Source organism: Monodelphis domestica, chromosome 4 (assembly GCF_027887165.1).
Source record: "Monodelphis domestica isolate mMonDom1 chromosome 4, mMonDom1.pri, whole genome shotgun sequence".
NCBI classification, from domain to species: domain Eukaryota; kingdom Metazoa; phylum Chordata; class Mammalia; order Didelphimorphia; family Didelphidae; genus Monodelphis; species Monodelphis domestica.
Genome location: NC_077230.1, coordinates 42,525,337 through 42,547,601, shown reverse-complemented (window position 1 = coordinate 42,547,601; position 22,265 = coordinate 42,525,337). Strand labels below are relative to the sequence as shown.

The window sequence follows — 22,265 nt, the reverse complement described above, 5'->3', positions numbered from 1 at the left end:
TATGACTATAATAATTCAAGATAATAAAAATCTGGAAAATGTTGAGGAAATACACTAACCTGAGATTTTAATATGTATGTCTTAATATGGCTACATAAACATTTTTAGTGATTTAGTAAAATCTTAAGGGAAAAATAAAAACTTAACTTTAAAAGGTGACTCTTCATTATAAAGGGAGTAAAATGGAATGAAGTAAAAAAATATACTCGAGTAAATGCATTACCCCACTGATGCTGATATTCCAAGGATATAGAAAACAATAAAGATTTTTAACAAAGTTTACTCTTTGAAATTTCCATTCAACCTCTAGTTACTGATTCACTTCTACTATATGCTGTCACTTATTTTCTTGAGCTTATATTCAGATGTTTGAGTTACCTGATATTTTTTCTTGCATAAGTTATCACAATATTAATACATTTTATACAATTAAAAATAAGAAATTGTTATTGCCATTTTCTAAGTCATACTAATCTATAACACATATCAAAGCCAAGTCACACCATGGAAGAAAAGTATTTACTTTGATTTTAATAAATTACAGGTCTAACTTGGAATGAAAAATAGTTGAAATGCACCTGAGACCAATACCAGTTCATTAAAACTTTTTTGGTTTATTTAATCTATTCTATTATTTAAAATCTGGCTCCAGTTCACAACAATTTATTTAAGAACAGAAAAGAAAAAAAAATCAGATATGTTTCTGGGCCTGGGCAAATTATACAATACTTACATTTTCAGTGGTTCCAGTAATTACATGGAGGCCATCATATGTTGATTTAATGTACATTCCCTAAAGAAAAAACATCATTAGAAACCCATTTTGAAGTATTTGGAAAACGTCCACACAAAACATAACTTTGCATATGAAAAAAATCAGTAACAGAATAAACATTGTCACCTGCTTTATTTATTCCACATGAATATTATTAAAATGATGAAGGAACTCTGTTTCTGAATTCTCAGATTTCTAGAATTCATTAGAATGAATGAGAGAAGACTCCATGTTAGCAGAGATAACCACTTGACTTAAATTTCATTGGTTATGTTACTTTTTTTTTAATGGTAGAATTGGAAGGTTATTGCCACATGGGGTTTTTAAAACCAGCAGGTTCATATCATATTTCTGCAGGAAGAAAGCTAATTACTTAACAAAGAGATGAATATCTGTCTTATTTATAAAGTTATTCACGTACTTTGGCAAAGTAAACGTGACAATGGGAGATGCTAAAAGCTAGTTACTTATCAACTTGCTCTACCATGCTCCCTGTAAGCAACAGTAGTAGCTCCCTAGGGAAGAAGTTTTAATAGTAATTAGTAAGAGACAAATGGCTACTTCAAGGACCCCTTGACATAACATTTACTTCTATTTTCCTTTTTTTCCCCCCTTCTGTCATTGATGCATCTCCATACAACAAATGTCATTCATAAATTTTTGATAAACCTTCAAAAAAGTGCTATTCAAGTGAATGATGATGGCATTGAAAGGATCTTAGGTTTCCAAAGGCTGTAGTCAAAATAGCTCAAGCTCATGAAACTCGAAACTCTTGCAAAGATCTCAAGATTTTAGGTACAGCCCCTGTAGGTTGAGTTCTATTAGTTGAGGGACAGCTTAGTTATGGTGAAGTGGGCCATTAGCAGACTGTCTGGAAGATGATGGTTTCTGTCAGTCATAGAAACTTTTGAAGAACATGTGCTAAGTCATAGAGAAGCTGCAATCTGTACTGGTGAAGGAATTATCCAGACCAATGAGTGGCAATATAAAATTTTATCTAATACAAGACAGAGGCAAAATTCCACTGAAGATAGGTGAAGAAATTTGATTAAAATTCAGTTTGAAATGAAACTACAGTGTATAACAGAAACAACATTGGAAAGATGAGTCCAGAAGATTTTACAGAAAATTAACTTTGTGAGAAACTTGTTGGGAAAAGATAAAATTAAAAAGTACAGCTGATAATGAATCTTTTAAAGATATATTGAGGTTATTAACATTTGAAATGTGGAAAGAAAGAACACATGATTTGCTTCTTTTCACATTTTAATTAAGTATTCTCATTTTAAATTATTTTAATTATCAGGGTTATTAAAGGTTTATTAGAAAAAGAAAGAATAATTTTTTCTTCCAGTGGAGATCCCATTACTTGAAATTAATTTCTTCTTAAAGAAATGCCATATGATTCCTACCTGAATAAATTGATTATACTTTTAGTCACTTATAAATAATGAAGAATCTTCAAGAATACTTAAAAACCGGCATAAAGGGAACAATTAAAAAAAGTTATGTATTTAGTTATTTTGAAAAAGCCAATAATAACAAATACATATTTCTAAATCTCTAAAACTATAGAGCTTTTAACTCCCCTTGACCTGTGATTTCATCTGATTAGGAGTTCCAGAAGAGAACTCATCTCTTATCAATGCAGGTCAGTCCCTTCTGTTTTGTTAGTTATTGTTATTTCAGTCATTTTCAGTTTTCATGACTCCATTTGGGGTTTTCTTGGCAAAGATATGGGAGTAGTTTGCTATTTCCTTCTTCAGTTCATTTTGAAGATTAGGAAACTGAATCAGTTAAGTGATTTGCTCAGGAACACAATTCTAGAAAGTGTCTCAAGCCATATGAATCCAGGAAGATGTCTTCTTAACTCCAGACTCTGTACACTATATTCTGTGTCATCTAGCTGCCTAGACCTTCTTTACTAAATGTCATTAACTACCTGTTCTACCTACTTTGAATCACCTGAGGCAACTGAGAGATTAAGTGACTTGCCCAGGGCCACTGAGCCAACAAGTGACAAAAGAAAACCTTCTACTTTGAAGCCACCTTTCTCTGTCCTTTGTGCTGCACTACCAAAAATGCTACAGACTATTTTAAGTTTTGGAAAAATATAATGGCTTCTCAGGTCTGCATATTTCCTAGCTCTCTTATTCTAAAGGGTTTCTATTAATTGAAAAGTTAGGAATATAGTCACAGTTGTTCAGAGACCCCAGTTGGCAAAATTCCCAACATTAAGGCAGAGTTTTAGTTCTCTGTCTTAATTTAAATTTATATTTATTGCTAGCTAACCTGTGACATCTTTGAGGTAGAGGAAAAATCCATGTTACTGGAAACATTTAGGTAAAAATGTTGGGAGAGTATATTCCAGTGTCTAATAATAAATAGGTAACAAGAGGAGAAAGCTGGGAAAGAAAGACTTTTTTTTCTGGGAACTATTCTGTCTTTGAAGACATGAATATAACTGTGGCTTGAGCCTGAGGGTTCTGTGCCAAGATGCCTGTAAGGACTGATGACCTTCCTCAATCTCTCCATTCTCTGCCACAGTAAATTCTACTGCTTCTTTTTCTCTTTGTCTATAGCCTCAGTGTTACTGATTTTTTTCAGCTCAATTCTTGCTCTTGTATTCCACAGTAAATCTTCCCTCCCCACTAAGTTCTGACTCCAAATTAACTTGCTGCTTTTATATACATTTGTCAGAGCATGACCAAATCCTTCAACCAATCTAGACAAACATCCTATTATAGTGAGAAATGTTTCCAGAACTTGCTCAAACCTAGTTTACAAATCTTTATCCATTCAAAACATGCTATCATCTGACAAAGACATCAAGGCTAGGTTGATCAATCAACTCTCACATTAAATATAGTTATTTTATGATTCTAGACCTTCAAAACCCCACAACTATAATGAAAAAAAAAGAACATTCGGATCATATTAGAGAGCTGTGAGAAGAATACTCTATTAACAAGTCTGTCTATGCTAGGGAACTGAACATGTTTCATTTGGAGAAGAGAAGACTCAGGAGACATGCTAGAGGTCTTCAACTATGTGATAAAAGATTGATTAATTTGGTCTTTTTGATATTAGAGAGAAGAACCAAGGGCAATAAATGAAAGTTCTTGTCAGTGCAACTGACAGGGGATTGACCCAAGAGACAATGAGGCAAGAGCAAGGAGAGTCTCAGTGTTCTGTTAGCTCTAGAGAAGAAATTTAGGCTTGATTTAAGGATATTCTTCTTTAAATTAGAGCTATTTAAAATAGATTAGGCTTTCTTGGGAGGAAGTGGTTTTCTCTCTTGTACGAAATCTTCAGGCAGAGACTGGTTATCTTCATTGTCTCAGTTACAGTAGATATTCTTTTTCAGGTAGCTATTGAAGTAAATGGCTGAGTGTTAGTTGCTTTGGGAATCAGCATATAATCATCTGTCCAGAAAGTGATTTGGGAATTAAAAGATTCTGGTTTAATTTTGTTTATCTTCATAGACTAGTTAAAAATAAAACAAGCATACTCATAGGGATTAATACTTTTTTTGTACTTACATATAAGATTCCAATTGCCCAAATCCAGAGATCTTTTTTGATGTGAGAGTAATGTAAAAAGGCCAATTTTTTCCAAACTATTTTTTTAACCAAACATTTCCCCAGCACTTAGCATAGTGCCCAGCCTGACTGATTTGCAAACTGGAGAAATTAAAAAATCACTAAGTCAATCATCATCTTCTGACACTGTTACATCAAACTCTTTTTAGCTACACTATTGTTGTTCTATTCATCTTATAAATGACCAAACTGCTCATGGAGGATTTTTTTTTTTAAAACAAATTGCGTACTTCTTACCAGCCCTTCACTTGGCTTGATATTTGCTAGCTGGATCACTTCCAGGTGAGCAGACTGTGAAACCAAGGGATCAGATGAAAGGGAGATAATGTGATCACAGACTCCAGAGAGTGTTTTACACTGGAAGAGAAAAGAAAGATTAGGATAAATATTTCAAATAAATGATAAAACATATCAAATAACTGCCTACCTAGTTGATTTTTCAAGAAAAAAAAAACAACCCAGAAGCATAAAAAAAGATAGCAAATGTCACAAATCCATCTTTCAAAGTCAAATTGTTTATGCATAAAGTTATTCAGGGAGTACTGACTATACATTATATTGATGAGCAACATAGCGTAGCATTAAAGAGGACTATGGCAGTTTTACTAAATAATCTCAGCTGTTTAGTCTCTGGTTAGAAAGCAGTCAAAATGTTGACTTCTAAGCACTTCCTCTAATATTTCTTTATAACCCTTGCAAAATAAATTTATTGATTTCAAAAAACCAATGCCAATTTTACTATGACGTTCCATAATCCTTTTCTTGTTCCCTTTGAACAGGACAACAACTAGGAAGTTTTGTGCAAGGATAAACATAGATAATAATAAATGTCTAAAGTATGTAAAACTACATAATATAGGCTATGGATATTTAGTACTCTCTGAGCTAGAATCATGTGAAACTTATCAGTCACCAAATCTAGTAAATTTCTGGGGCTAGATTTGAATCAAGGTGCTCCTGCCTCAAGGGACAACACATTATCTATGCCACCTAGTGCATCTAGACAACTAAGCCAACTAAAGGAGTTCAATGTGAATGAAAGGACTTCTGAAGACAGAGTCACTTTATATCAATATTATAATTGGTACTTTGGGGAAATTTTCAGTTCTCCCTATTTGGTAGTTTCCTGGTCTTATGGCTACTAGCAAATTCCTAATTCCTTTAATTCATCTGATTCAAAAATACATTTCACCCAGAAGAAAACTTTTAACCTGTTACCCTCCTTTACTCTCACCCTTATTTAGGTTAGTTCTACCCTTCCCCAGTTCCTATTTTTTCTGCTCCATTTTGCCCTTTAGAACACTAGCTCTATTTTTTTGTGCCAACACTTGACATACTCTCATTTTATTGAACCCTCTCTTATAATAATGAAAAAAAAACACTTAAAAAAGTAATTGACAAAAAAATCAACAGAAAATACAATTGTTTACCCCAAGCTAAAACTTGTTTTATCATCTCTTCTCTAAAGACCAACTTCAGTCATTGAAATTAATATGAATTTGCCTGCCTTAATATTTTCTTTTATATTATTGTAGTCATTATATATAGTGTTTTCTTAGTTCTACTAACTTCATTCTGCATCAGTTCAAAATACCTTCCAAAATAAATAAATCTTCTCTAAATCCTTCCTATCTGCTTTCTTTTGCTATGTAACAACACTCCTTAAATTCATACAATTTCTTCAGCTATTCTACAAATGAACAAGATTACATTTTATTTCCTGGCTTTTTGCCATCACAAAAAATACCCCTAGAATTCTTCTTGTACCCTTTTTATTTTTTCCTGGTGCTTATTAGCTGTCTCCTTTCAGTATTGGCTATTCCTGCTGCCCATGCTATTCAACACACAGGACCAGCAGGAGGAATCAGCATGCTCCCCTTAACCACCAATGTTTCTAAACTATTTCTCTTTGCTATCTCTATTATTTTGAAGTTCATGTCATTTAATTATATTATCCAATCTAAATTGTTGTTAACCTCTAGTTCACTCCCCTTCTGGAATCAATAAGCACAGTCCTTGACACAATCTTCCTTTCCACTTCAACATTCACCAATGGCAATTCCAAAGTCATAAATTAGATCCACTTTTATGACTTCCTTATTTACTCTACCTAAGATAAGTTACAAATGAGCTTAACAAATAATAATAATAATAATAATAATAATATTAACAATAAATATAATGATTTATTCATGGACTAAATGTTTTGCAATGAAAAGGAAAAGAAATGTTAGAATATTTTAGCAAAGCAAGATCAATTTAAAGAAATCCTTATTTTTTTGGTGAATTTTATTCAATTTATAAACTTCTAAATCATAACATAAAATATTGTACTCTTTAGGTGACAAAGAGAATAGTAATGGTAAGGTCAAGGACAGTTGGTGGCTCAGGGGATAGAGAGCCAGACCTTGAGACAGGAGGTCTTGGGTTTAAATTTGGATTCAAATTTTCCTAGCTTTGTGACCCTGGACAAATCATTTAACTTCAATTGCCTAGCCTTTGTTGCTCTTCTAACTTGGAACTGATATTTAGTATCAATTCTAGGACAGAAGATAAAAGTTAAAAAATTAATGGTAGAGCCTCTTAATAGAACAGCTCAGAATACCACTCAGAGACAGGGACTGTATTCCTTCCTTATTTCTGTCTCTTAGAATCACTAGGTCCTTCAAAACTCAGCTCAGATGCCGTCTTTCAGGCTATTAATGTCTCCCTCTTCCTATCATCTGACTGGATTATTTTGCATTTATTTTTATAGATTTTGGCTATATGTACACCTTCATATGTACAATGATCCCATACCTATCATAGGAGTTATGTTCCAGAGACTCCCCCCCCCCCCTTCCCCTTGATAGGTGAAAATCTGCGAAGTAGTGTTATTATATTTATTTTGTTATTTATATACATTTTAAGGCTTAATAAACCTTCCCCACTCTCCTGAAAACCTTTTCCACACTCTCATAAACACTGAGCCAATCAGCACCCAGGATATAGAACACAGTGCTTTGGTTGGTTGTCTTTCATTCCATCAGCCAATAGTGTGCTGTGTACAATCTCATGTTGGCAAACTTGCAAAAACTGTAGTGCTATACTGCATTTACATTGTGTAGGGTACAGTATTCATCTGCACAATCCCATAATATAGTGAAAACCCCATGAAACAGAATTAGATATATATTTTAAAAAACCATAATATAGTGAAGCCACCATAAGTGAATCTTATCCTAGCAAGGAGTTACTGTACATTCATACATACATAGATCCAAAGATATGTGTGCCTGTGGTTTTCCTCCATAGAACCTAAGCCCTTTGAGGGCAGTGAGTCATGCACTGAGACTTCGTATTTCTGGCTTTTAGCCCAGTGCCTTGCACAGGACGGGTGCTTAATAAAATGTTTGTTTATTGATTTAGTTCCATTCCATAGCTGAGATTGGGCATTTCTACTGAAGAATGCCTGGAAAGAGATAGAGGCATTTTGAAGGGGCTTTGGGGGTGAAAAGTGAAGCGATTCTAAAATAAGTAAGGTAAGGACTAGAGGTTCCTTGAGGTTGATTGAGAGCAATCTCTTGATCCTATTAGGTTAATACACCAATATTTAAGTTGAATAAGGAATGTAAGTGAAGAGTTCCTGTTCTGGAACCTGACAGATGACATTCATATGAAGAATGAATGAGGATCTTTGGTCGAATAATTGTCAGGCTGGGATTTCCAAGGTAACTAAGAAATTGATCAAATATAAAAGATGACTGTTTTAGAACAATTTTGATGTCATTTTGTGATCATTTGTCCTAAGAATTTCACATTCATTAAATGGTGTTAATTGGTGTTATTGTCAACAGATAATAGGAGTTTTGCTTAAAAAACAATTTCTAATTGATTATCTCTCTTTATCTTGTTCATTCTAAATGTAAGAAAAACTGTGGCTTCTCAGACATGTGCTGAGGTAAAAATTACGGGTTGAGATGAAATTTTGAATGGCTAATTAAACATTTTATTTTAAAAACAAAAATAAAAGTGATAGTGAATGATGCACATGGAGGTTTAAGTGTTAGATGCTGTGACACTCACGTCTTTTAGATTAAAAAAAATTCAAATTGGTCTGGGCAAATCTTTATCTTCACATTATTGGTGATACTGATTATATTTAAAATTGAAGGGGACATAGTTAATCTAAAAGTTCTTGAAGGCGAATTGTTTGTAATTGTGAGTAGAATGTGAGTTAATATGAGTTGCTATTGTGAAACAAAAAAGCAATGTACCATTGGGTCTTCAAGAAAATATCATGATTTACCAGGCCCTGAGAATATTCTTTCCCCTATAATCTGCTTTAGTCATATCTGCTCATTAGTGTGTCAGGACCATAGTCACATAAGTCTGTGGAAATTACAGTTCAAGAAAGACTAACAAAGATATTTCAGGAGAAAATATCAAATGACAAAAACAATTTAAGGTATTATGGTTTTTTAGTTTGGACAAAAGAACACCCAAGTTTGATTAAAGTCTGTAAATACATGAAGTTTTTTTTTTTTTTTAATCAAGATAAAGATGGATTCTTGAGCTTACCCCAGGATATGATTTCTGGCATAGGGATGGTAAAGTTAAGGGACTCTAGGGTAACAGTTATTAATTCAATTAATGTTCAGTCCAGATATGGGAGTAAGTGATATAAAAATGGAGCAGAGAGATTGACAGAATGTGGAGGGGCTGAGCAACCAGAAGTCATAAAAACAAAGAATAAAGAGTAAGTTCATTGGGAGTGAGGAAGCAAAAGAAGGAGAGCAGGTTGCCAGTTGGGAGTATAATTTTAAAATTCAAAGCTTTGGGACTGATATAGCTTCAGGTGATAATGAGGCCTAAAATGTTTAGTCATCTTGGTGTCTGGCTATAGTAGCTTAGAAATGAAATTCAATTTAGCCTTCAATTGAGTCTCTGAGCTAAATCAGGATTTTAACTTGGGAACATTTAATCAGCAGTTTGTCTTATCAGTATTTGAAAGTAATAGAAGTACATTTCTTTAAAAAATAGGATTTTACTTAGACCTTTTAGATTAAAACTTTCCCCCTAATTAATATTAGATTCAACGACCAGGAGGTGGAAAGAACTTCAGAGATCATCTACTCCTGAAATCCTCATTTTTCAACTCACTGAGCCTAGAGACACTAAACGACTTGTCCAATACAGCTTACTTCTCTTTTGTCCCAAGTTCCTTAAATAAGGAAAAGTGTTGCTTTTTCTTTCTAGAAACAATCAAAACTACATATCTGTGGACATCTTTTTCAAGTGTAAGATTCTGTGTCTCTCATTTGAAATTAAATGATGCCTCTTCAATTTGTCATTTCAAAGCAGCCTTTTCTTACAATGGAAAACTATAGCAGAGTGTGCTTGGCACAGCCCAGGTGCTTAATAAATGCTTGTTTAGTGAATGATTATACTGGCACCAGTACATCACTTGGATCATTTATCTCATAGCTTTCATTCCTGTCACATGGCTGACCTACCACATATATTCTTAATAAAGTCTTTTATGCTATTTCTTACATTTAATTCACTTTAATCATTCATGGGCTCTCACCTGTATGGGTATTCCCATACCATACCAATGTGGATTGTCATTAATCAAAATCTTCTCATTTTATGTGATTACTATTCATGCCTTCTCATAAATTTTCCACAAATCACTTATCACACATGCCAGAGGCTTTTCCTCTAAGAAATTTCACATATATGACTACTAGGACAGCACTCAGGCTACCTGATATTCTTTGCTGTATCCATTCCATGGTTCACATAGAATTCATCATTAACAATCTGCTAGATTTTCCCATTCCCTTTTAGAATAATGACAAAATCTGATTATTCTAAGATCATAGTTTCCCAAGATTCACACCCATATGCATATTGCATCACAATGAAACCTTTAGTATTAAGGCAGGAAGGTTTCCTGGAATCAAGTAGATCAGGATCAGTAAAATTGAAATTTTTCAGAGACGAGCCAGTCCAATCTTATTTAATTCTGGACCAACCCAGCTCATCATTCTTATATGACAATTTTTAAAATTCATCTATCCTAATGAATTAATGCAGTGCTATGTCCATGAAGTGGCATGCAATAATCTAGGCAATGATCATTTTCATAATTTTTTTCTTTCTGGTTTGGATGGTGAAGGCAATCTCTTTTGTATGATAATGGATTTCAGTGAAGAAATATTATAGTATTTTGGAGTTCATTAGAATTAGCACAATGTTGACCTCAAATAGGAACAACTAGAGATTTGTGACAGGATGACTCCCTCTTATATTTATAGGATTTCCCCCAAGATCCTGAAAGACATTTTTAGTGAAATGATATACATTCAATAGTATGCACTATCATCTAAAGACAACTCTGACTTCTCATCTTGGAGAAGAGATATCACTTGGGTTCTGGAGAGCTACGTCAATAGAATGAAAGTTTTGTTAGGCCCTACCAAAATCTGAAGGTTTTAAGTATGGGCTCCACAATGAAATGTATTCCTGTCTTCTAAATATTAACCTTTTCTTATATAGTGAAGTTCTTTAATAGAAAGCTGGGCCCAAGTCAAAAATCAAAATAAAAAAAAAATAAACCTAACTTATCTATGACTCATGAAGCCAGTCTAGTAAAGCAGAGAGGGTTTGAAATATGCATCAGGGGGAAGGTATATCCATGCCATTGTAGTCATGCATTCTCCACAATGAGGCAAATGATAGTCTTAGACCATATTTGGAGTCTTGTATCCAGTACTGGTCACCATTTAAAAATATTGATAAACTTCCTTAGTTAAGAGCAAGGGTTCTTAATTTGCCATTCATGATTAAAAAAATACTTGGATAATTCTATTTCAATACAATCAGTTTTCTTTATAATGCCATGTATGTTGTTTATCGCATTTGAAAGCATTATTCTGAGAAGGGATTCATAGGCTTTACCCTACTGTCAATGGGGTACATGACACAAAAAATTAAGAATTATTGGTGAGAATATAGAGGGAACATTGTACACATTCACAGCAATACTGTACAATGAACAACTGTGAATGACTTAGCAATTCTCAGCAAAACTGTTATCTAAGGTAATTTCGAAGGAGACATGAAGAAAAATGCTATCTCCCTCCAGAGAAAGAACTAATGTAGTCGGAATGCAAATCAAAGCACACTATTTTTCACCTTATTGTCTTTATTTTTTCTGTTATGTTTTTAGGAGTATTCTTCCACAACATGACCAATATGGTTATATGCTTTGTATGATTGCACATGATGTAGGAGAACAGGGAGGGAGGGAGAGAAATTGGAACTCAGCATTTTAGAAAATGAAAGTTAAACATTTTTATTATATGTAATTCAGAAAGAACAAAATAGTATATTAAAATTGCTGGTATAGAGCTACAGAGGGATTGCATTTTTTACTCTCCTTGTCCCTCAAATTATAGAACCAGTTGCAACAAGATACAAATTGCAGAAGTAGATTCCTGTACAGTATAAAGAGAAACTAACAATTAGTGCCATCTAAAAGGGGAGTATATTGTCTAAGGAGGCAGTTTCCTATCTCAGTGGAGACTGGGAAAGTGGAGGTTGTATGAACACATGTCAGAGATGTTATGCACAGAAGTTATGCTTTGAGTAGGGATTAGCCTACATCAGAGGAGTCAAACATATAGCCCACAACACTCCATAGTGCAACCCTAACCAAATTAGAATATAATTGGGAAATACTTAACAAAATAGATAAAATTATGGTAAAACATAGAAACATTACATTTTAAAACTAAATCAAAATGCAGTCCATATGAACTTTTATTGTACAGATTTTTATTTAATTGTTTTTCAGTTGTGGATGACTGTGACCACATTTGGGGATGTCTTGGCAAAGAGCCTAGCATAGTTTGTTATTTTCTTCTCTGGATCATTTTAGAGATGAGGAAACTGAGGCAAACTGTTCAGAGTCACACAGTTAGTAAATGCATGAGGTCAGAACTCCAGGTCTAGCACTCTATCCACTGTACTACCTAGTTGCCCCTGTGTATAGACTAATGGTCCCTGTTTTTATTTGAGTTTGATACCACTGACCCAGATCACATCTAAGGTACATTTTAATTCTGAAAAGCATATTCTAATAATTATTTTTTCCATCCAAAAATAAAAGTTAGCACAGCAATCAATGTAGTGGAGCTGAGCTGTGGAGGTGAAAAAGCAGTAACATTGCTTCCTAGTTCATAAAATTCTACTGATCACATTTGATCATATTCAAGAATTAAGTATTCAGAGCTATTCAGTGTTTCACAGTAATTCAATTCCACAATTCTAGTCTTCTTTGTTTTGGGGCTTAAATTTAAAAAAGACAATGGATTGATATAATTAAAATAATTAAGGCAGCAGCTAGGTGCCTTAATGGATTGAAAGCCAGACATACCCTCCCATAGGAGGGTTCAGACACTTACTAGCTGTATGACCCTGGGCAAGTCACTTAACCACCACTGCCTACTTCTTATTGCTCTTCTGCCTTAGAACCAATACACAATATTGATCTTAAGATGGAAAAAAAATACTGAAGGACAACAGAATGCAAAACTCTGTTCACATTATTTTTTCAAAGAACAATTGCTTAAACAAAATATACTTTTAGGATATAAAAACACAAGGAGAGAATGTAAAATCTGAATTGTGTAAACATGTTCCATCTGGTTTCAATTTTAATTCATTAATTTATTTAAGCTGTGTGAGATCATATTTGTCACACATATTGGACTCAATATTGTAAACCATTATTCACCATTTCTTCTAGTATTTAAAATAAAAATAGGCCATGGTTGCTCTTCAAAAGGATCATATTAATTCCATAAAGGCAAGACTTGTGCCCTATTTCTTCTGTTTATTGCAGTGTGCAAAGAATATTTATATGAAAAAGATTTCTCCAATTCTGCCACATGACAACAGATTGTTTATTTTTAAGAAATCCTGTTCTAGAATAAAAATTAAAAAAAATGTCACACGGTTCTGTAGTCTCAAATATTTAATTTTTATGACATTTTATGTTTCTTTTATTCACATTTAAATACCTGATTTTTGCACTTATTAACCTACCACAGATATTCTAATCATATAAAAGGTTTTAAGACTAGAATGACTGAAGTTAATTGTTCTTGAGGAGTTGGAACTTCCTGGCATTTCATAAATGAAATAGTATCTTGCCAGATTCCATTATTAACATCACCAGATGAGAGATATGAATGACTCTTTAGTGTATTGATGAGGGATAAAGTCTTATATATTTCTCCCAGTCCTCAATTCAGGATCTTCCTTGAGCAGTAGAAACACAGCATTTTTTTCCAATGTTTGTTTAAGTAGAAATCTGTAAGCTTTGAGAATGAAGTGATTTGCTGAAATAAAAACATTGCTCTATTTTTCCAGTGAAGCTCAAGCAGTGCGTGGGTAGAGGGTCAAAACAGCAATTAAGAGCATAACAGTAAAGAGGAATTCTCTTAGGTCTTGTAAATGATTTTGCTATGAAAATGAGAGCCATTTTAATATTGTTTTGCCTCATTAAATAGCCTTTAAAAACTAGAACAACAAACAAGTTGCATTAGAATTGACTATTTACATTATTATTCATGGACAATGAAGCTATTAACTGAACTTACTAAGATTAACTAACGTTTTGTTATTCAGTCATTTTCTGCCAAGTCCAACTCTGTGACCCCATTTTGGGTTTTCTTGGCAAAGATCCTGGAGTGGTTTGCCATTTCCTTCTTAAGCTTATTTTGTAGATTAGAAAACTGAGGCAAACAAATTTAAGTTATTTGCCCAATATCACAAATTTAGTAAATGTTTGAGATTAGATTTGAACTCAGGAAGGTGAGACTTCTGTCAGGTTGGCACTCTGTTCACTGTGCTACCTACCTGCCCTTAACTCATATTAAGATGTTTTGAATAACTATTTCATTTTCTTAGTCTTGCAGATGCTGGTAAATTTATATGATACGATTTAAAGCTGACCACTTCTAAATTAAAAAAAAAATTCCTTGCCTTCTGTCATAGAGTTGATACTAAGTATTGGTTCCAAGGAGGAAGAGCATTAAGGACCAGGCAATTGTCTAGGGTCACACAGCTAAGAAATGACTGAGACAAGATTTGAACTCAGGTCCTCTGTCCACCACTCTGCTATATAGCTTCCCCATGCCAATTCTAAATCAATCCCCAACCCCTGATATGAAGTAAGCATACACATCAGTTATCTACTTTCTTTCTTTGTTTTCTTTTGATAATGAAACTGCCTTGTAAGGAGCTAACTAACCCTAACTACAAGGGACATATTTTCCCCTAATCTTAAAAAGATGAAAAAAATTTTTTGAATCAAAATTTACTTTATTTTTACTTTATGATCGAATTTACTTTACTTTTTAACTTTATTTTACAAAATGTTACTCTGTGTCATCAAATCTCATTTTTCCAATACAATAATGGATAGAAGAGCTAATTTTAAAATGCTTGATATTTTATTAAAAAATAGATGATTAGAGGGAGCATGATCTATTAGATAAAGAACTGGTCTGGTCATTATGAGCACCTGAGTTAAAGCCTAGTTTCTGATGCCTTTCTGTTTGGCCTTTTCTTAATGCTTCAGGGAAATCTCTCAGGGCTCTGGGAAACTGTAAAACTGCAAGTTATGGGAGATACCTACTCTGATGAAATTATAAGCCAACTTAAAAAAGTTATGAAGAACTTTCATTTATCATTATTCTTGATGGTATAATTTTGAGTAATACTTTATAAACCATGAATTTTAGAACACTTTTTCATGTGCTTATTGATAGTTTTGATGTCTTTATCTGAAAATTGTCCCTTGCCCATCTATTAATTGGGTAATGGCTTGATTTTTGTACAACTTTGTACAATTGACTTAGATCCTTATAAATTTGACAAATTAGACCATTGTCAGAGGTTTTTGTTATAAATATTTTTTTCCCAATTTGTTGCTTCCATTCTAATTTTGGTTACATTAACTAAACCATGAATTTATAAATTTATAAAGTTTTCTATTAATCACATTGGGAAGGGAGTCGTATATCCTTTACACTACTTTGATTCAACGTTTATTTTTAAAGCCCCTCTTAGTAAAGCCACTGTCTTAAGTTCCGAGGATACACAAAGTTTTTTTTTTTTTTAAGAAGACAGTGTTGAATATCATACTAGTCATATGTTTTGTGTGACCTTGTACATGCCACTTCTATTTACTTAACTACAAAATGAAGGGTTTAGACTAGATAATTTGTGATCTCTTCCAGATTGAGTTACATGACCTAGTAAGTTCCTAGGATCTTGGTACGGTTTCACAACTTGACCTTGGTTTTGATGGGTGATAAGAACTATTATTAATTCTATCTTCTATATGGGAAAATTTAGAAAAAATATAAGTGACAGGCTACCACTTTTTTCTTATAGAGAAAATCAGTGTTGAAGCAAGTACTCATATTAGAACTCCTTTTTCTCCCCCACTGTCCTTCAAGATCCTCCTATCAATTATTTTAATATCTATCAAATAAGACAATAAATGTGAGTTATACAAGGTTTTTATGCATCTCATTTTAAAAACAAAACCTAAAAATAAACTAGATTGAAATCTCTTGTAGGAATTAATATTCCTCTAGGAATGGAGATGATGATATCCCTACATGTGGTATACTTTTGGACATTTGTGGCTTTATTGGGTCTACTAAATACCATACCCAATGGTTGCAACTACCTTAGTAAAGGTGGAAATGCAGTTACGGTCTCTTAAAAATAAGGCCAACAAAGAAAAGAAGACAAGAAATGACTGTCATCTAGTTAGATGGAAAATATGCTATTCAGAAACAATGTTAATTCATTTGTATTTTCAAGGAAATATACATGGAAAGCACTTAAAAAAACTGTCTTTATATAGTCAATTTAAGAATACAAGCCTCACCCATCATCTCCCCAGAAGTAGAATTTATGTTATTACAACTAAGAGAATTTGGTTGATAGATTTTTCAGTGCTATGTATTTCCAGCTCTTCAAGTGAAAAAATCCTCAGGAAATATCTAGCACCATTTTATCCTTTGATTTGTGATATTTGACAAAAAAAAAAAAACTTTTCATGTTACCTTATAGAGGAAATTTTTTTTCAGTGATTTTTAAAGCATGACTTGCTGTTCTTGATCACATTTTGGGACTTTCTTGGAAAAGATACTGGAGTGGCTTGCCATTTCCTTCTCCACATCCTTTTAAAGATGAGGAAACTGAGGCAAATAGGGTTAAGTGACTTGTCCAGGGTCACACAGCTAGTAAGTTTCTGAGGCCAAATTTGAATTCATGAAGATGAGTCTTCCTGACTTCAGGCTGGCACTCCGGCATACTTCCTGACCATGGCTGACACTGCAACACTTAGCCCAGAGGAAACTTTAGTTCATGTCTAAATTGGGTATCTTAGTCTCCTGCTTTTGTTTTTAAGTGAGTATAGATAAGAATGAAGAAGCATTTCTTCAGGTCACAGTGTGTAATCATATAATATGCATTAATCCTTTGAAGGTTACATTGTAAGGAATAGAATTTACTGATTTTGTTGATATATTTTGGAGTGACATTACTTATAGGGTCTGCAACCTTAGATCTAGTTATTCTTGTAATAAAAATGAAATATTTAATGAACTATTATAAGCATACTCACCACATGAAGAATTTTATTCTCTGTTTCATATACTGTGCAGTCCTGAAGGAAAAGAAATAAATATTAAGTTAAAAAATTCTGCATCACTTAACATTTTTGGTATCTCATGTTATTTCAATTGGAGAGAATATGAAAAAGCAAACTAAAAATGTAGGAAAAGATTCTATGTAACCGTTTATATTTTAAAATGTTGCCAGTGACAAGTATATGGTGTGGTCAAACTCAATCTAGGGTATTGTATAGAATTTTGGGTATCATTTTTTTAAAGGGATGGATAAGTTGGAGAACATCCCTAGAAGGAAAATCAGGACAGTGCAGGACTTCACACTTCAGCCATATGGGGATCAGATGAAGGAAGTCGGGGAGAATGTTTTATCTTGAGCAAAGAAGACTCAGGATGGGTCTAATTAAGTTGTTCTCAATTATTTGTGATTGTCATGGAAAAGAGGAATTAGATTTCCTTTGCTGGCTCTCATGGAGAAGCAGAATTAAGAGTAATGGGTGGTGGGAATTGTAATCAGGTTTAATGTGAGGAAAAACTTCTTAACAGTTCTTAACAATTAGAGTAGTCCAAAAGTGGAGCAGGCTGCCATGACAGGTTTGTTTTCACTGAAGGTCCTCAAGTAAAATTTACATGACCACTTATAGGATATCCTGTAGCAAAGACTCTTGTTCAAGTACACATTGGACTAATTGGTTATTTGGGTCCATCCTGACTCTGTGACTCTGTGGTTTGACAAGTAAATAGGGGGTCATTACTATATCAACAAAGCATATATTGTGCTTAGTGTAGTGCCTGGAAGAAAAGAAGCACTTAATCTATGTTTATTGAATTGAATGGAACATACATTAATAGCCTTTTACAAGGATGACTGTGTGTAACCTAACCCTATCTGAAGGGTTGGGAACCTACAATTAGTTGAAAAATGCTGCTGAATTGTCTGGCACATTATTGACACTTAATAATAGATTGTTGAATGAAGGAATGCCCAAGTACTTCAGGTCCTTGAAGAGTACTTCAAGTTTTCATTTGGAGACTAGTTACCTTATTTTACACCAACATCTTACCTATGTGACTTAGTTATGTTGCCAGAGGAGATTAAATGTACCAAACCAGATGGCGAGAGCAGGTGGATATGAAGGAAGATACATATAAAGCTAAATGCTAAGAAATATGCTTTGAATGGCCAAAGGGTTTTATGGTACCTGTTTTAAAAAAAAAATCTTTACCTTTTTCTGTTTTAGTGAAAATTCTAAGAGAAAAGTGATAAGGCCTAAACAATGCAGATTAAGTGATTTGTCCAGGGTCACACATCTAGAAGAATCTGAGACTAGATTTCAACTCTGGATCTTCTGACTCCAGGTCCAGCACCAATCCAGTGTTGTACCTAGCTGTCCCTATGGATTCCTATTTTCAAGTATAGGGAGAATAATAGGAACATGATGACTTTAATCCATGATGTGTTTCAATGATAATTTTTATTTTAATTTGAGCTTAAAATTGAAATTCCAAAATTAAAATAACTCTCATATCCAGTAATGACATTTCTCATATATTTTAAACAGTATTATTAATAGGGACTAGATCTTTGTTTTCATTGACGTAGTTTCCAGAGGTGGAAACTCCCTTTACTAACTTAAGAGAGCACTTTCTTTACAACTAAGAGTCTCATAGAATTGCCCAGTACTCAGAAGGGTTAAGAGATTTGCCCAGAGGTCATACAGCCAGTGTAGGTCAGAGTCAGGGTTCAAATCTAGGTCTCCCTAGTTTCAAAACAAATTCTCAAACTATATGATGTTCCTTATTTATTATGAATAGTCTATTAAAATGTTCCCAGTAAGTGATTTCAAAAGATTTGTTGCATTCTCAAGTATGATTTTGTTATGACAGGTCAATTTTTCCTGAACTACAATTTTTACAAGGAAATTTAATAGGAAAATAGGATTATTATGAATAAATTTAGCTTAAAGAAAACTTTTTGCATACACAATAATTCTATATAGAGGCACACATTTACTATTCAGAGATGTCTCAACACAACATAATTTGAACTTAGAAATTCTGTTGAACTTAAACTAGAAGCATTCTGGAATTATTTCTGAAAAAAATCTTCATAATTTAGGTAGGTCTTTACACTCTACTGAAAAATTAATTTTATTACCTTTATATAATCTTTAGCAATACAATCTTGACTAGAGATGGCCAGGAAGAGCTGGCTTTAAGTTCTGCCTCCTTTGATACATAGTGACGGTGTGCTTCTGGGCAAGTCACTTAATTTTTAAGTGCCTCCAGCAAGTCTCTAAGACTTTAAATTGCAGGAAGGTGCTAAGTTCCATTAGTATTGATAGAGGAAGTTTCTTATGCCATTGAAATTATGGGGCCATCTCAAGCTCATCTTTGGAAAAATTAAGCTTCCTTTCCTGAAAATGGACTTGATTTTGTAACAAAAAAAACAAAACAAAACAAAACAAAACAAAACAAAACAAAAACAAAACCAGTTAAGCAAAAACACCCTTCACAGGGACATCACCTGAGAGTGGACATACCACATTCTGCCTTAGTAGCTACTTCTATTCAAAAGGAAGACATTTCATTGTGTGTTCTCTGGAACCTTTGCTAGTTGTTTAATTATTCAGTTTGGCTCCCTTTTAAAAATCTTTCCATTTACAAAAATATAGTCATTACTGGCAACTCTCTTCCATTTTATGATAAATATTTTTCTTCCAAAACTTCAACTAGCTTCATTTTAGTACTCTGAGCATCACTCCTTCAACTTTTTTGTTGCAAAATCTTAATATGTATTGCTTCCTCTTTCAGTAATTCTGTTTTAGTAATCTCTGTCATTTTTTCCTCAATCCATCCAACACACAACTGCCAGATTATTCTTTCTTGCCCAAACACACACACACACACATTGGCATACATGCTCATCTTCCATAGGTTACTATTTTCTTTAGGATAAAATGTATAATCTTCAGTTCATCTTTTAAGATATTTGATAATTTATCTCCCACCTGTCTCTGTAGTGTTATCTCATGTTATTTCTCTTACACATCTTCCATTCCAGCTGTTTTTTGTACCCAGCCACCCTCCATGCTTGTGCATGAGTGGTCCTCCATGTCATCAGTCAGCTGCTTTCTCTCTTTTATCTCATGAAACTCAAATCTAAATGGTTATAAAGCTGCTTATTCCTTGCCAGAAGGACTCATAACATACCAAACAGTTAAATTGGCCACACAATGATTGCCATGAGAATCAGGAGACTCACTTGTGTGCAATTTCCCTTCAGTAAGAGCAGCCATTATTGTTGAGTTCTTCGTGAATTCTAGATCTGAACAGTTTTGAAGTTAATGAACAGATTTAATGACACATGTGTAATAGACATTTGTTTTTTAATCAGTGTTATACTTACCATACTATATATGATGGTTAAGTAAAAATATATTACAATTATTTTAAAATGTTGAACGATAATTCCAAATTCCAATGTATACCTAGTGAAGCTCACGGCACATCCTTTAACTATTTCTTTTAAGACACAACTCTAGTATTTCCTATAGCAGGCCTTCCTCATCTCCTTATTTTCATAAGACTTCTTCAACATCGAAATTGCTTTGTCTATTCTCTTACATATGTTTATTATGTACAGCACAGGCAGTCAGATATGGTATGATACCCTAAATATTAGAGGGAATTAATTGCATCAAAGATGTATTGGAATGTTTTAGTATTTTGAGTACATGTTGAAACTGTCCTTCTCCCATCCAGTAGAATGTAAGTTATTTGAGGGAAAGGTCATTTTTGGGTTTTATATCTACCATAATGCCGAATAGAGAGTAAGTATTGAATTATTGCACTAGATTAAATATTTCTAAATAGTATTATTATCTGAGGATGAGTTATGTGCCTGTTCCTTTTCAGTCGAACAAAGTTATCATTCTTAAGGGGTAATTTTTGCTAATAAAATAACCAGAAGTAGAGAATCATTTTCCATTCAATGTCCTAAAAACTGAAAAATTCTTCTTTTCCTAGTCATTTTCTCTATCATTTTCCATTAAATTCTTTTCTAAACCATGCAATACACTTCCAAGTCATTGTTAGTTAAAAAGCAGATCATGTTTTAAGTTTTTTAAAAAACTTTTTCCTTTTCAGCAAAGTAAGTATGCAGAGAAACTGCCACCCACTGCCTAGCTAGACTCCCACACAAGATCATAATCAGTTATCCTCTCTGTGAAACAATGACAGTATTATTTTGCTCACCAGAATTGAGAGAAGGTTTTCTTCCTACGTGTTAACACTCTGTATTCCTTATTTTTTTTTGATGCATAGATTTTTATGTAAGCTTGGTGCACCTGAGGTATATATCATTAAATATAAGTAATATTTATCATGAAAATATGCATACATTCATAACCTCAGCAAACAGGAAGATAATGTTGCATAAAAAGCAAGTTATGTCTTTTGCATTGTTAAGGAATATATTTATCTCCAAAATATTGTGAAGTCTCATGTAAATATAATTCTAAATTCAGCTTCAGAATATTTATTTTAAGCTCTTAAAGGAATAATATTTTAAAATAAATAAACATAATAAAATCACTCTGCTAGAAATATATATATTTTAAATTGATCATTGTAGAGTTAAGAGGATTAAAATTTATAAATTTTATAGTTTTGATCATCTTAAAGTTATTCTTCATAATGGTCCACAATGTTTTCTATTATAAATTTCCTATTACACTGCTCCCACCTGTATTAAACTCCAAAGATACAAATGGATGATATGGGAAAGATCAGAATTCTGAATTCTTAGTGCCTATTTCTGTATTGATTTGTTTAATAATGAGAGAAGAGAGGATATTGTAGGACATTTTGTTAAGTACTACACTTAATATTTTCCCAGCCATCAAATTGTGCTTGGTAGATGATTAGAATGAATCAAATTTCATTTTAGTTTTGTGAGGGTAAAATGACTTATTTGTAAATTTACATGTTTTTCTAGAATTGACTTCTTTTCATTATTAGTTAAGACTATATCGTATATATGCATAAATTATATAAAAACATGTATTTATTCACATATAATGCTTTAGTTTATTTTCTCCCCAAAAGAGGAAAACTTTGATTTCTGCGGGGTAAAAGGATGGCAAAAATTCATCCTATAACCATTCAGTTTTAGTCTCATTA

General features: G+C 33.2%; 1 protein-coding gene across 28 annotated transcripts in view; it reads right to left on the bottom strand.

Moving 5' to 3' along the window:
- The window catches only part of CNKSR2 (connector enhancer of kinase suppressor of Ras 2), a 300,281-nt gene that overhangs the window by 156,164 nt on the left and 121,852 nt on the right, over positions 1 to 22,265 (bottom strand). For all 28 annotated transcript variants that reach the window (XM_056793349.1, XM_056793338.1, XM_007493430.3 and 25 more), the window contains exons 5-7: positions 17,078 to 17,119; positions 4,615 to 4,734; positions 734 to 793 (exon numbers count right to left, since the gene is read on the bottom strand). In XM_056793349.1, coding sequence (XP_056649327.1) covers positions 734 to 793; positions 4,615 to 4,734; positions 17,078 to 17,119 — 222 coding nt within the window. The remainder of the gene's footprint in view (positions 1 to 733; positions 794 to 4,614; positions 4,735 to 17,077; positions 17,120 to 22,265) is intronic.